The 12,899-nt window shown below is 48.7% G+C and overlaps 1 protein-coding gene across 3 annotated transcripts in view; it reads right to left on the bottom strand.

Annotated features, from left to right (window-relative positions):
• The window catches only part of C2CD2 (C2 calcium dependent domain containing 2), a 52,893-nt gene extending 42,848 nt beyond the window's left edge, over positions 1 to 10,045 (bottom strand). For 2 of the 3 annotated variants that reach the window (XM_066259322.1, XM_066259325.1), the window contains exon 1: positions 9,320 to 10,043. In XM_066259322.1, the coding sequence (XP_066115419.1) occupies positions 9,320 to 9,592 (273 nt within the window). In that variant the 5' untranslated portion in view covers positions 9,593 to 10,043. Of the gene's footprint in view, positions 1 to 9,319 lie in introns of all 3 variants that reach the window. The other variant, XM_066259323.1, reaches the window with a different exon arrangement.
• Between the last annotated feature and the right edge of the window lie 2,854 nt (positions 10,046 to 12,899).

Genomic DNA, 12,899 nt, shown 5'->3' with positions numbered 1-12,899 from the left:
GCGCTCAGGGGCAGATTCGGTGATGGGACCAGGATAGGAAGCAGAGACCAGGATCAGAGCAAAGCAGTCACAATTATGATGGTGAGGGGTGTTCTGCATGCTCACGCTCTCAGTGTACAGAAACACGGGCTCTTTGGGGAGGTGTGTGTGCTGATCTGTGGGTCTGTGGGTCCCGCACAAAATCTGGCTGAGCATAGCAGATTCCAGGGCTCTATTCTCTCCTTCTTCTGGTGACGGCTCTCTGTTTTGAGAGCATCACCTCTCCCTGGCCCATGGATGCTGGCATTGTACTTAAATTAAGGTGTCCCCTTCTCTTTTCCCACCACCTGAGGGGTGGGTGGGCAGGGACCCCCAGGGCTGGCCGCCTCTCCCTGGAATTTGAGTCTCTTTGGCTGGAAATGAGTCAGCCTGGTGGCTGTGCTCAAGGAGTGTTCCTGAGCTACTGCTCCTGCCTCCAAGGCCCCCTGGCTCAACCCTGCCTTCAGTTCCGTGCATCCTCCTGCATCCTTCCCGTAAACTCCCCCGTGGCTTGTCAGCTGATGTCCATTTAGGTTCTTGCAATTAAAAATCTCCAAGAGAGAGAGATGTACAATTAAATTAATTTGACACCCCCCCCCCAAGACAACAAGACGGATGTTTTATGAGAGAACAAATCAGGGTTTGGAGAGCCAATGAGGTTTGTCCTTTTTAAAATAACTTCTCTTGAGAGGCCAAACACTTTTATGCCAATGACATGATCCTGGAACAGAATTCTTCTTAAAACCCTTTCTGACGTGCATCACAGTCAAGCAAGTTCTGACTGGGTGCTGCAAGAGAAACCTCCAGCTCACAACTGCCCCCCCCCCCCCCCACTGTCCATCTATTTCAGAGACTCTCCGTTGCGGTGAGCTGGTTCCAACCACAAGACGTGACCAGGGTGGGAAAATAAAATTCTGCACAAGGCACCCAGGCTCTTCTGACAGGCACAGCACAAACAAGCAGGCGATGATGTCATCAGGGCTGTCATCAGAAGCTACTTCCTAAGAATGCCCCATGATCCAGAGCAAAGCTAATAGGCACAAAACACTTTCAATTACACGCTTCGAACTTCATCCTGTTTTAGCAATGCCAATCTCAGCACCCCCAAATCATCAGAGGAGAATTAAATCTACTCCCCAAGAGGGATGAAATCACAGTTTCTGCCTGCTCTACTGACATTCCTTACGGCTGGTGCTTATTTTGGTGACCTGTTGACCAGGGGTACCCCCTGAGCCTGGTGATGACATGGGTCCGTGTACTTGGCCGGCTGGCTGAGAGAACAGCCCCAGCATGGCGCCCAGTACCAGGCAGGGAAGTGACCCATCAGTAGGAGTGGTAACAGCTGCCAGACAGCACAGTGAAACAATGTACCTTCTGTTCCAGCCTAAAGACCCACCACTGCCGTGTGCAGCCTGGATGCAGCATCCTACCCTGGGAACCGGTGGGTGCAGTTCATATGCTCATACCTAGGGCACCTTATGGATTAAAACTCTGGGAAGATTCTGCCAGGAAAGTTAATGCCCAAGAATGGTCTCAAAAAGGAAATAAATTATTAAGTTAAAACAAGGACACAGGTTCCCTTTCCAGTTGCTTAATTCTGGAGTTTCGGGAAGCCTAGTGTGTGCACAACACCCAGCCACGAACTCCCAGATCTCCCAGACTGTTCACAAGCAGACAGCCCCCACTCCGGATGCTACCCCGCATAGACCAAAGCCAGACTTTACATCCAGCTGTAAAAGGAACATCAGGAACCACCAGGAAAACAGTAGAAAAGATAAACCATGAAGGGACAAGCCCTGTTAGACAACAGCACACACAATAGACCCCTCACATTCCTAACATGTGGACTGGCGCATGCACATGCGAATGGACCAGTGTACAGGAACAAGAAGTCCTAAACAGATACAGATACATGTGCAAACTTGGCATGGGACAAGGGTGGCTTCCCAGATCACTGAGTGAATATGGATTCTCTCTTTAATCAGGACGTGAGAAGAACCCCAGGTGGAATATAAACACTAACAAATGGACCCAACTGCATTATAAATGAATATCATAACTGTGAAAGGGGAGGGAAAACACAGGTCTAACCTAAGACACTTCACAAAACAATATCCTGACTGCACATAAATGCTGTAATCTAGGCAGTAAATGTGTTTCTCACAGGGGAACAGGTTAGCAATTCAGAAACTACGCCATGCGAATGCCAGAACTGACCCAATAAATAAGTATGTCCCAGATAATAAGTACCCTCCTTAAGAATAAAGTTTAAAATATGGACAGGGGAATATAAAATAAACTCTATGCTGTTGACCGAAGGCCAAAGGATCAGAAGTCATGGCTGTGACAGACAGGAAGACAGAGAAATACCGACGTATGCTTGAGTGTGTTAGTATACACACATGTATTTCCTAGCTCTATCCACTAAAAAAGTCTAGAAGCAATGACACTTCAGCAGCAATGAGCCCACCTGATGCCCAGTTGTTGGTTCCTAAACACTTCCCCAGTAGAAGGAATCAGGGCTGGGTGGAAAAGGGCTGAATTCAGGGCTAAGACAGGGGAAAACAGAAGATGAGTCTAGAAAAAACATCTGCGGAACCAGCAAGGAAGTGCTAAATATACATACACACAGCTTTCTATCTTGATGGGAGAACACGAAGGCTACTACTAAAACAGCTGTCTATGGCCCAAAAAGAACAACTGTAACAACAAAACAAACAGCTATAGGGCTGGATTATAATGCACAGAATAAAATAAATACCTGAGTCCACACTGATGTTAATAAATATATAGATGGGGAAGAAGTGGCAGCTCTTTCCTACAGCAGAATTCCAATGAATAAATGTAGGAGAGACAAAAACAACAAAATATCATCATTAAGTAAACTCCCTAGAAGTAATTGTTGCAGATGGATGCCAAAATCAGTGAGACAACTGTGAGGAGTAACAGGATGTGTATAGTCAGTCTCAGAGTATCTTCGCAAAATATCTTTAACTCCAGAGACATAAGATAGAAGAGAAACAGCCAGAAACCACCTTCACCAAGGGATCAAGGCCAACATCCCCAGCGGTGAGTTACAATGACATCATGAAGCCCATGCTAGAGTAGTATATGAAAGGGGCACATTACTTCTGTGGTTTGTATAACCTCAGCCCAATCTTGTAAAAACACCAAGTTGAGGGACATTTGACAAAAGAATAATCAATCCTCTTCAGAGTTGTCAAGGTTGTGAAAAACAAGGAAAGACTACCAAACCGTTCAAGGGACTAAGAAGAAGCAACAACTGAACACCATGTGGGACCTGAATGGGACCCTGGAAAGGAAAAGGATACTGATGGAAAATCTGTGAAATTCAGGTCTTTAGTTAGACCATTGCCAATGTTAGTATCTTATACTGTTACAATGTTAATATCATTGTACCATGTGTTATAGTAACCTTGTGTCAATATTAATTTCTTGCTCTGTTGTACCATTAATATCACTGTACCATGAATTATAGTTACATGGTGCCAATGTTAATGTCTTTTACTGTTACAATATTAATATCGTTGTACCATGAGTTATAGTAACATTGTGTCAATATTAATTTCTTGTTTTGTTATACCATTAATATCATTGTACCATGAATTATAGTTACATAATAATGTGGTGCCAATGTTAATTTCTTGTCCTGTTACAATGTTAATATTTTACTGTAACTTATAGTAACAATGTGCCAAGGTTAATTTCTTGTTTCTGATCATTGTACACACCTGGTGTGAAGCTAGGTGAAGAATATATAGAAATTCTCTGAATTATTTTTGCAACTTTTCTGTAAATCTAAGAGCAACAAAAAAATAAGTTTTTTAAAAGAGACTTTACAAGAAAGCAGCCCACCTTTATTGACTCTATATGCTAAATGCCTCAAATAGGTCTTATCTTTTCCAGAGTATATTGTTTTCCAGATTGAACCCAAACTTATCCTCTTCTATAAATGAAGCACAGAGAGGTCAGGACTTGCCTAAGGTCACACAGCCCCAGAACTTTCAGCCTGAGCAGTGAACACAGCTCTTCCAACTGGCTCAAGAAGTTCCCTTCCAACTCAGCAGCCTACGAGGGGTTGATAGGAGTCAAGGAAATCAAGTTAGCTTTGGTGGAATTTTAGTTAACACTACACCCATTCTTCCTTCCCCCAAATTCTGGTCCCATTGGGAGAATGGGTGAGTACAAAGAATAATGTGAACTGGCGCCTACTCCTGCGTTCCATACGGACAATCATATGGACAATTTGCAAAGTCATCAGTGAGCTTCCTTTAATGTTGATTCTTTAGAAGTGAAAAACAAAAGCACATTAAACAGCTTGTTTTGCCCAGGCTTGGCTGGCTCCCAAGTGGGGATGGCTTGTGTCCAGATGGGGTGATACACATGACCAGTGTTTCTCCCCAACCAGTGACAAATTTCTAACTGGCCCTGCCATTCAGCCCATGCCCACCCCCACCCCAACTACAACCTGCTCCGAGCCAGCTTTGAGCTGGACACCAGGTGGGCTGTGCCTGGACAGATAGGGCTCTGGCCTAGCTCACAATCCCATGAGGCACAAGTGACCACAATGTGTCAATGCAATTCGGGGCACAAGCACAGGCTACTAAGGTGGAGGTGGGGCAGCCTCTTGGCAGAATGGGAGGACCAGGTAACTTTCCAAAAGGTTTACTGAAGTTAAATATGGAGAAAGTTTAAATAAGTGTTCAAGACAAAAGGAATGACCTGTGGGAAGGCTCCCCCAGCAAAGAACCCTGAATGTTTGAGCAACAGAAAGACTAGTTATGGGGTAGGGGTCACAGTGTATGGTACAAGGAGGGGCCTATTCAGGCCCCTTACCCAAGGTTGCCTTCACCTTCATGCCAACTGACTTCTTATATCGTGCCCACTGTCACTAGTTAAGGAGTTTGGACTTTTTTTGAGTGCCACTCAAAGCTCATTATATAACAGGAAAATTCTGAAGTATTGTCACTTTGTTTACTTTTTTAAATTTTTAATTAATTAACTAATTAATTAATTATTGTATTTTTCCGAAGCTGGAAACGGGGAGGCAGTCAGACAGACTCCCGCATGCATCCGACCGGGATCCACCCGGCATACCCACCAGGGGGTGATGCTCTGCCCCTCTGGGGTGTTGCTCTGTTGCATCCAGAGCCATTCTAGCACCTGAGGCAGAGGCCACAGAGCCATCCTCAGCGCCCGGGCAAACTTTGCTCCAATGGAGCCGTGGCTGCGGGAGGGGAAGAGAGAGACAGAGAGGAAGGAGAGGAGAAGGGGTGGAGAAGCAGATGGGCGCTTCTCCTGTATGCCCTGGCCGGGAATCGAACCTGGGACTCCTGCACGCCAGGCTGATGCTCTACCACTGAGCCAACCAGCCAGGGCTTGTTTACTTTTTAAATTGCTGAAGCTCCTCTACAAATTAGAACTATAAATAATATGCCCTAAGTTCACACACCCTCTTTTGTGTTTTTTCCGAAAACCAAAAATTATCCCACAGTCTTGATCATTTGCATCTACAACATCCCTCTGAAAAAAATCCTGGGGCAAAGGCCTAAGCAACACAGAGCTTCAGGGTGGCCCAAGGCTTGACAAGTCCAAAAGCAGCCCACACTCTGTGGCCAGCACTCACGATGTGTGGGCATCCATCTAGGGAGGGAAGCACTGTCCAGCTCACTGCCAGAGGTTGTAAAAATGGCAATCCCAAGTCTCCCAGGTGGATGTCAGGGGTGTGGACCATCGCTGGGGTAACTGACCGCCACCACAAACCATTCTGTGAATGTCAGTGTTATGCAGAGAAACTAAAGGCATAACTTTTGCTTTTGGATAATAGGGTATTAGTTCCAAGTTTAGTGACTGAGGCATTTCTAGGGTCTCTGTCCTCCATGACTGAACTGTGATCAGATCAATTGGAATTAGGTGTTTGGAACATCTGAGTGGAGAGGTGTTGTTGGGCAACTGATTGATAGTTAGGGACAGGTGTACATCTAGTAGCCTCTCACTAGGAACTTGTGAAACATACAGTATACTCTCCACACCCCTGCCAACCTATTTAGTCCAAACTGCAAAAGGGGAAGGCATGTGTTTTTTCAAAGCTCTCTAGGCAATTCTCCTGTGCTCCCCAAACAACTGAATCAGCCTGGCCAGCTGGCAGAGTGGCAACGGTTTCCTCTCATGTCTCTCCAACTCACCATCCTAATTTAAAAATAGTTTTGGAGTGAGGGTCAGAATCATAGGGCCACCGGACACAAGGGACCTGCACTGTCAGAATCAAAGGAGGCTCCATGGCTATTGCTCAATCCTTGGGTCTTGGGAGAAAAGAGCCTCACAGGGATGATACATGAAACAGTCAAATCTTTTTCTCATTGGACCTCAGTTAAAGGGAACGTACGGTCTCAAAGTTGAATTTGCTGCCCAGAGGGGAATGTAACTGTAGGTGTGGATGAACCATGAAGACCCAGACCAGGGTCTAGGTCAACCCCAGCAAGTCTCCCCAGCTTGTGGACCTCAGTCTCCCCTCTGAGAAAGGAAGGGGCTTCACTAGAAGAGTCTAGGATTCCTTTCAGTCTTAAAATACAAAGCTGGGGTGAGACTTAGAATGCAAGGAGTTACCATCTCCATTCAATAGAAAATACCGCTCTTCACAAAGATGCTGGATATGATTGTTACTTCCAGTGCACGTCCAACCCTCCCAGTGACAGGCTGAGTAGTGGTGTCCTCCCCAGCCTGGACAGGGAGATAATAGGAAAGGCGGGACTGGAGGGGGACATTAAGCTATGGCTCTCTGGGCCTATCTGGGCACAGAGTATCAACCCTAATCCGGGATTAGTGGAAATCGAGTTGGAGGGAGGGCAAAGAGAAACTGCAGGGCTGACTGCCAGGGTCAGGACACCCACTACACCACCAGCCTGCTCACTCATACTGTCACTGGTGCTGCAACAGTGATGGCCTAGGACAGGGAAGAGCCTATGACAAGTTAAGTAGCAGGAAGCTGAGTTCCCCAGATCCTATTTGTCTGCAAAACCTTCCATTTGAATTCAAATCAAGCAACACTTCCAGGCATAAGGGAGCACAATCAGATCCAATTTGCAGCCACTAAAAACTGTCAGGGAAGCCTCTGCACTGCTTTGAGCTTGAATCCTATACATTATGTTCCCTTCCAGACAGGGATGGGAGACATGGATGTCTCTGACCCTGCAGTATATGGTCAATAGCAGACAGAGAACAGAGGAAATGCAAGCAAGCCAAATTTCTCTTTCCATTCCCTGAACACAGAGCTGTCCCTGCTCCCACAGAGTACAGTGATTCAGTGAAAGGTTTACTTTCGAAACCTTCAGACTCTTCAGGGTTTTCAGCTTCACCTGACCAACCAGACATTCCAGAGGGGAATTGTAAGCAGGGTCTAAGGCAGGGGTCCCCAAACTACGGCCCGCGGGCCACATGCGGCCCCCCTGAGGCCATTTATCCGGCCCCCGCCACACTTCTGGAAGGGTACCTCTTTCATTGGTGGTCAGTGAGAGGAGCATAGGTCAGTTTGTTGATTTAAATTTACTTGTTCTTTATTTTAAATATTGTATTTGTTCTCGTTTTGTTTTTGACTTAAAAATAAGATATGTGCAGTGTGCATAGGAATTTGTTCATAGTTTTTTTTATAGTCCGGCACTCCAACGGTCTGAGAGACAGTGAACTGGCCCCCTGTGTAAAAAGTTTGGGGACCCCTGGTCTAAGGCAATGTTATTTTTTGAAACCAACTGAAAATTGTCAGGAAATGAAGCAGATTGGGTTAAGAAGGACTATCCTAACTCACACACAGAAGGAATTCGTTGGGATTAGAAGGACAGATCCCCCAGGTTACTCACTCAACACGCCTTTCAATTTTAGAGAGAGCAGGAACAAGGCTCACACCAGCTCACACCACCAACAAAGGTGGCCTCAGCCCCAGGACCTAGTTTGTGACACCAGGTCAATCTTGGGTCAATGACAGCAGCTTGGTGAGGAAACAAATCTGTGTTTGCTCCCACATGTGAGGCCACATGGCTTTAGGGCTCCCACAACAGATGAGTTCCCCTGACCAGGAGACGTCCAGCTCTGGACAACAGGGACACAGATTCTAGGCAGCAAGATAGACACCAACTGACCTTGAAGCCTTTTTTTCATCCAAAAGGTACAATTATTTTTCAATAGTTTAGAACATGCTCTTTCAAGTTGTTGGATTTATGTTCATTTAGATGCAAGCTTTCTTGTTTTTTAAACCCATGGCCACACGAGTCAAGGCTATGGCACAAACACCAGGCCCAGGGCCCGCTCTGGGACATTTTGAAGGCTGATGGGTCCAGGAGCACTGTATTTGCTATGTCCAAAGCCAATGGCCCACAGTTTCTCTGCTGAGCTGCATAAGCCCATGCAGAACCATGAAAGCAAGGAGGACCAGCAAAGGCAGAGAAGCACCTACTCAATCCCACCAGGTCCTAATTCCTACTACGGAATGCCTGGAAATAGTAGATGCCAGGGGTTTGTCATTAAACTAAGATGTCTTAAAAGTAAAAATAAGTCACCACGTCATTAACTATGGAAGAAACAAAATCAGAAGAGTGTGTGGTAGCAGTTAGGGCACAAGCCTGGGGACTTTGTTTAGGTCTAATCCCAGCTCTGCCAAGCACAGGCTGTGACCCTCAGCAGGATACTGAACCTCTCCAGGTCTCAGTTCCTCACCTATAAAGTGTTTACAGTCCCAGGTGTTGTGAGGATTCATGTGATAGGTGTACCCAAAGTTCCTACTACAATGTCTGGCAAGTGGCTGGCTCTCAACAAATGGTCACAAATTTTATATGCCAGGGAATGTAAGGAAACCTTTTGCAAATACATTCTTGGTGAAATTCAGCCCTATAGATGGAAGCATATTTGGGTCACAGTTATTCATACAACAGGTGCAAACGCAAAAAGTGTCCAGCTGGGAACAAGAATCCACCTGGGACTCCAGGAAGGGCTGATATGAGCTAGATGGGAAATGGGCCCCTCTGACAAGTCTCTCCAACAGCCAGTACCTAACACACTTCATGTGTGGCAAGTAAAGTCTAATCACTTTGTCCTGACTCCCCATCAAGTGTCATCAGCTCTCCAGGGCCTTTCTACTAACTTCCAAGGACGCCCTCCCACGAGGAAGGCTCACCTAGGATCAATCAAGGGCTTTGGGAGACTCCCGAGCAGAGCTTTGCGCTGATGGCCGGCACCCCGCCACAGACGCACCCAACTCGGCAGCTGCACCAACGCCCTCACAGAAACTCACCCCTTTCCGTCTGGCCTCCTGATTCAGGGCGGCCACCCAGGCAGCTTGCCACTGGCTCCTCCAGCTCTTCAGCGTCAGAATCCAGGAGAGAAGCACGTCCGACTCCGGGCGCTGGTCCTCGCCAGGCTGCGCCGCCCGCGGTGGGGGCCGAGATCGCGCCCTGGCCAGCGCCCACTGCGCCAGGTACAGGCCCACCGTACCCAAGGCCACGACGAAGAGCGACACCAAGAACAGCCACTGGACCTCACCGAGCCATGAGTCCAAGCGGGACATGGTGATGGCGCATACCCTGCGCGCCTCGCCCCAACTTCCTAGGGCAGCCGCGGCGGCGAGCTCAGGACATCAGCCCACGGCCGGCTGGGGGGCGTGGAGGGGTGCAGCGGGCTGGATCTGGGCGGCTGGCGGCGTGGGCCCCGGACGCGGAGCCGGGAGCCAGGAAGCCGGGAGCGGCGAGCAGGAGGAAATGCCGGCCCGCACACTGCGGCCACCGCCCGGGACTGCGCCCCCAACCCCGCACACCTGGCAAAGGGGACGCGGCGGCCCGCGTTCCGGACCTAGCGTCTGGGCAGTTCCCGGGGCCGCGGCCCGGCAGGCTTCTTCCTGCGCGCGCCGCCGCCAGCGTCCCGCCCGCTGCGCAGCAGTGTCCGGAGAGTCTCCGGCCGGGGGCGGGAGAGAGGGCGGGGCGAGCTGGGTCCGAGGGGGAGGGGCCTGGGTGCCTGGCGCCTGGGCCGTTCCTGCCCCCTTAAAGGCCTAGTGCCAGCGTCCCCAGTGAACACCGCCCCCGCCGCAGCTCCCGGCTTCAGCCTGGCCACGTGAGCGTGTCACCCACCTCCTCCCGCGACTTCCCGCGAACCGCGGCAGCGCGGTTGCCCTGCTGGGCGTGCCCAGCGCGTCTTTCTCCAAAGCTGACAAGCTCTCAGCGTGGAGACGCGACAGCGCGGTGCGCGGGACTTTCCAATTAGTCAGCTGGCCTTCAGGGATACTGTGGGACTGGCTGTCTCGGCTTCCCTATACGCGTACGCGTGCGTGTGCATGTGTGTGCATGCCTGTGTGTGCCTGTGCCTGTGAAAAGGTGATTTCTAGGATCATCATTTGTCCACTAGCAAGACGGTGTCTGGTTTTAACATACTTGGAAAGTCCCTAGAAATCCATGACTCGCACCCCAAAGTCAGGAGGGCCTGGAGACTCACCATCTTCAAATGGATGTTATTTGTTAAGAAGTGTGTATGCACACCTGTGTCTGGCAGCCCCCTTTGCCTCTCACCCTGCAGTCAGCCTCCTTCATTAGGAAATGCCACAGAACACTAGCTTGGGATTCTCCAAGGCGTAAGTCATAAAATAATGATTCACTGATGTTTTCTGCAGCTGTTTAAAGGGCATTTGACCTTGAATGGGTTGGCTAGACCTGAACACTTCGCCTTTTGTTACTTAGCCAGGGTCTGCAGATGGGCCAGGCTGGTGGGTAAGCCCAATGGTGATTGTGGCTCTGCTGCTGCAGCAGAGGGGTCATCCCTGCTTCCTCCTCAGCCCCTCCCTGCTGCTATACTGGGTAGAGAAGCCTTAGAAGCTGGGGGAGTTTGCTAAGAAGGCAGGCTAGTTTGGCAGACCGGAGATTAGGATCTAAATCTGGTTCACAGGCTAGTGGCATTTATTGTTACCTATTGTGCAAAATTCCTGGGACAGGAGAGCAGAGAGAGCCACAGATAGTGTGATGGATCTGCCCTGGATAGAAAGTATTAAACACAGGGAGTAAGGTGCAGGCTGGAAATGGGGAGGTTGCTGTGATGACATATACAGAAGCGTGTGTGTATACACACGCACATGCTGGCGCCTGCATGTGACTTTGTACCTCTGAGGCAGAGAGTGCAAGAGGGTGGTGTAGGGTTGCAACTGGAGCACCTATGTTATGGGGAGTAGACTGAGCCACTGAAAAGGAGAAGCCACACACTGTCTGAAGCACAGAGTGAAAACATTGCATTTTACAAATATTACTCTCAGCAGCAGGTAGAGGAGGCTGGGTTGGAGGGAAGTAGAGGGGGAAGAGAGTCCAGACAGAGCGTAACCCCAGAGTCCACAAGAAGGATTTAGCTAGGCCTTGAGCACCACTGGGGGAGAGGGGATGGGCCCTCACAGGAGACTGTATTCCTTGATTAGAGGCTAAGAGGCCAGGTGAGGAGAATCAGTGAGTTTGAAATTGGGGGGCAGAAATCATTAGGAGGGTGAAAGAAGTTTACATCTGAGGGCCTGGATTTTCTTTAAGAAGAAGGAAGGAGGCCTGACCTGTGGTGGCGCAGTGGATAAAGCATCGACCTGGAAATGCTGAGGTCGCCGGTTCGAAACCCTGCTTGCCTGGTCAAGGCACATATGGGAGTTGATGCTTCCAGCTCCTCCCCCTTCTCTCTCTCTCTGTCTCTCCTCTCTCTCTCTCTGTCTGTCTCTCCCTCTCCTCTGTAAAATGAATAAATAAATAAAAATTAAAAAAAAAAATCTTTAAAAAAAAAAAAAAGATACAGAAAAAAAAAAAAAAAAAAAAAAGGAAGAAGGAAGGAATGGGGAGGCCGCTGGCCTGAGAGCCCTTGTGGGGAACAGAACGGGAAGCTGGCAGGGAACAGAAATCATCAGATTGCCCAGGTGAGCTGGGCAGGGGAGAGCCAGCTCTAAGCAGGTCTGATATTTGAGAGTAGAACTAGAATGGTCCTATTACTTTCTGCAAGTCATCTGATCATTAAACACGAGCTCTTCATTCAGCCCCAGGCCCTTAAAGGTTGAGGAATGACTCTCCTTTTCTTGGAAATCTCTTCTTATGTGGAGCAAACCTCTAGTTATTTTCTGATCTGCAACCAGATCAACGCAGTTGAAGAATTCAAGCCCTGCTGGCCCCCTTGCCAGAATACCAGGGATTACCAAATACCTTGAGCTCCTGTCTCCTTATTCCAGCATGAGTCCACATGCACGCCAGCACTGGCTGTAGCCATGTGGGCAGTTACAGAGTGTCCATCCTGTGTGACTGGTGGAACCAGTCTCATTCCTCATGGCCATGTCTCCAGGGCATGCTCACCCCCCTGGCTCATTTAGAGGCTTGTAACAAACTGTGATCTAACAACCACCCCTGGTTTGAAATTTTTACAAAGGAATGTACACATTTAGGAATTGAATTACTTCTATGTAGAACAAAATGGAGGGAGAATGAGGAATCATCTGGGCTTGCAGGAAAATGCAGTTGGCCAAAACATGCAACAGGAACATCTTGTAAATCTATGGAAAAGACCGGTCTGCCTTCACTTCTGCTCCTGAAAGCCTGGTGTCAGGGGCTTTCCGTCCCATTAATCCCAGATATGGGGGACACTGGAAGGCTCAGCTCTCTGTAAGGGCAGCATTTTCCCCACATATGGTGACATTCCCTGTTCCCAGCACATTGCCCTCTCCTTCATCTCTTCCAACCCAAGGAGCCAACCTGCTGCTTGACTGGGAAGGACGCTGGTTCTTGCCTACCACACCTTCTGATGGGTCGAGTCCTCCACACTCTGCTCTGCAGAGGTTGTTTGATAGTTTTGATGCTCCTAGGAGGAAATCCCTGTGC

Source organism: Saccopteryx bilineata, chromosome 2 (assembly GCF_036850765.1).
Source record: "Saccopteryx bilineata isolate mSacBil1 chromosome 2, mSacBil1_pri_phased_curated, whole genome shotgun sequence".
NCBI classification, from domain to species: Eukaryota; Metazoa; Chordata; class Mammalia; order Chiroptera; family Emballonuridae; genus Saccopteryx; species Saccopteryx bilineata.
The sequence above is the reverse complement of the archived record's forward strand: the minus strand, read 5'-3'. Positions and strand labels throughout refer to the sequence as shown.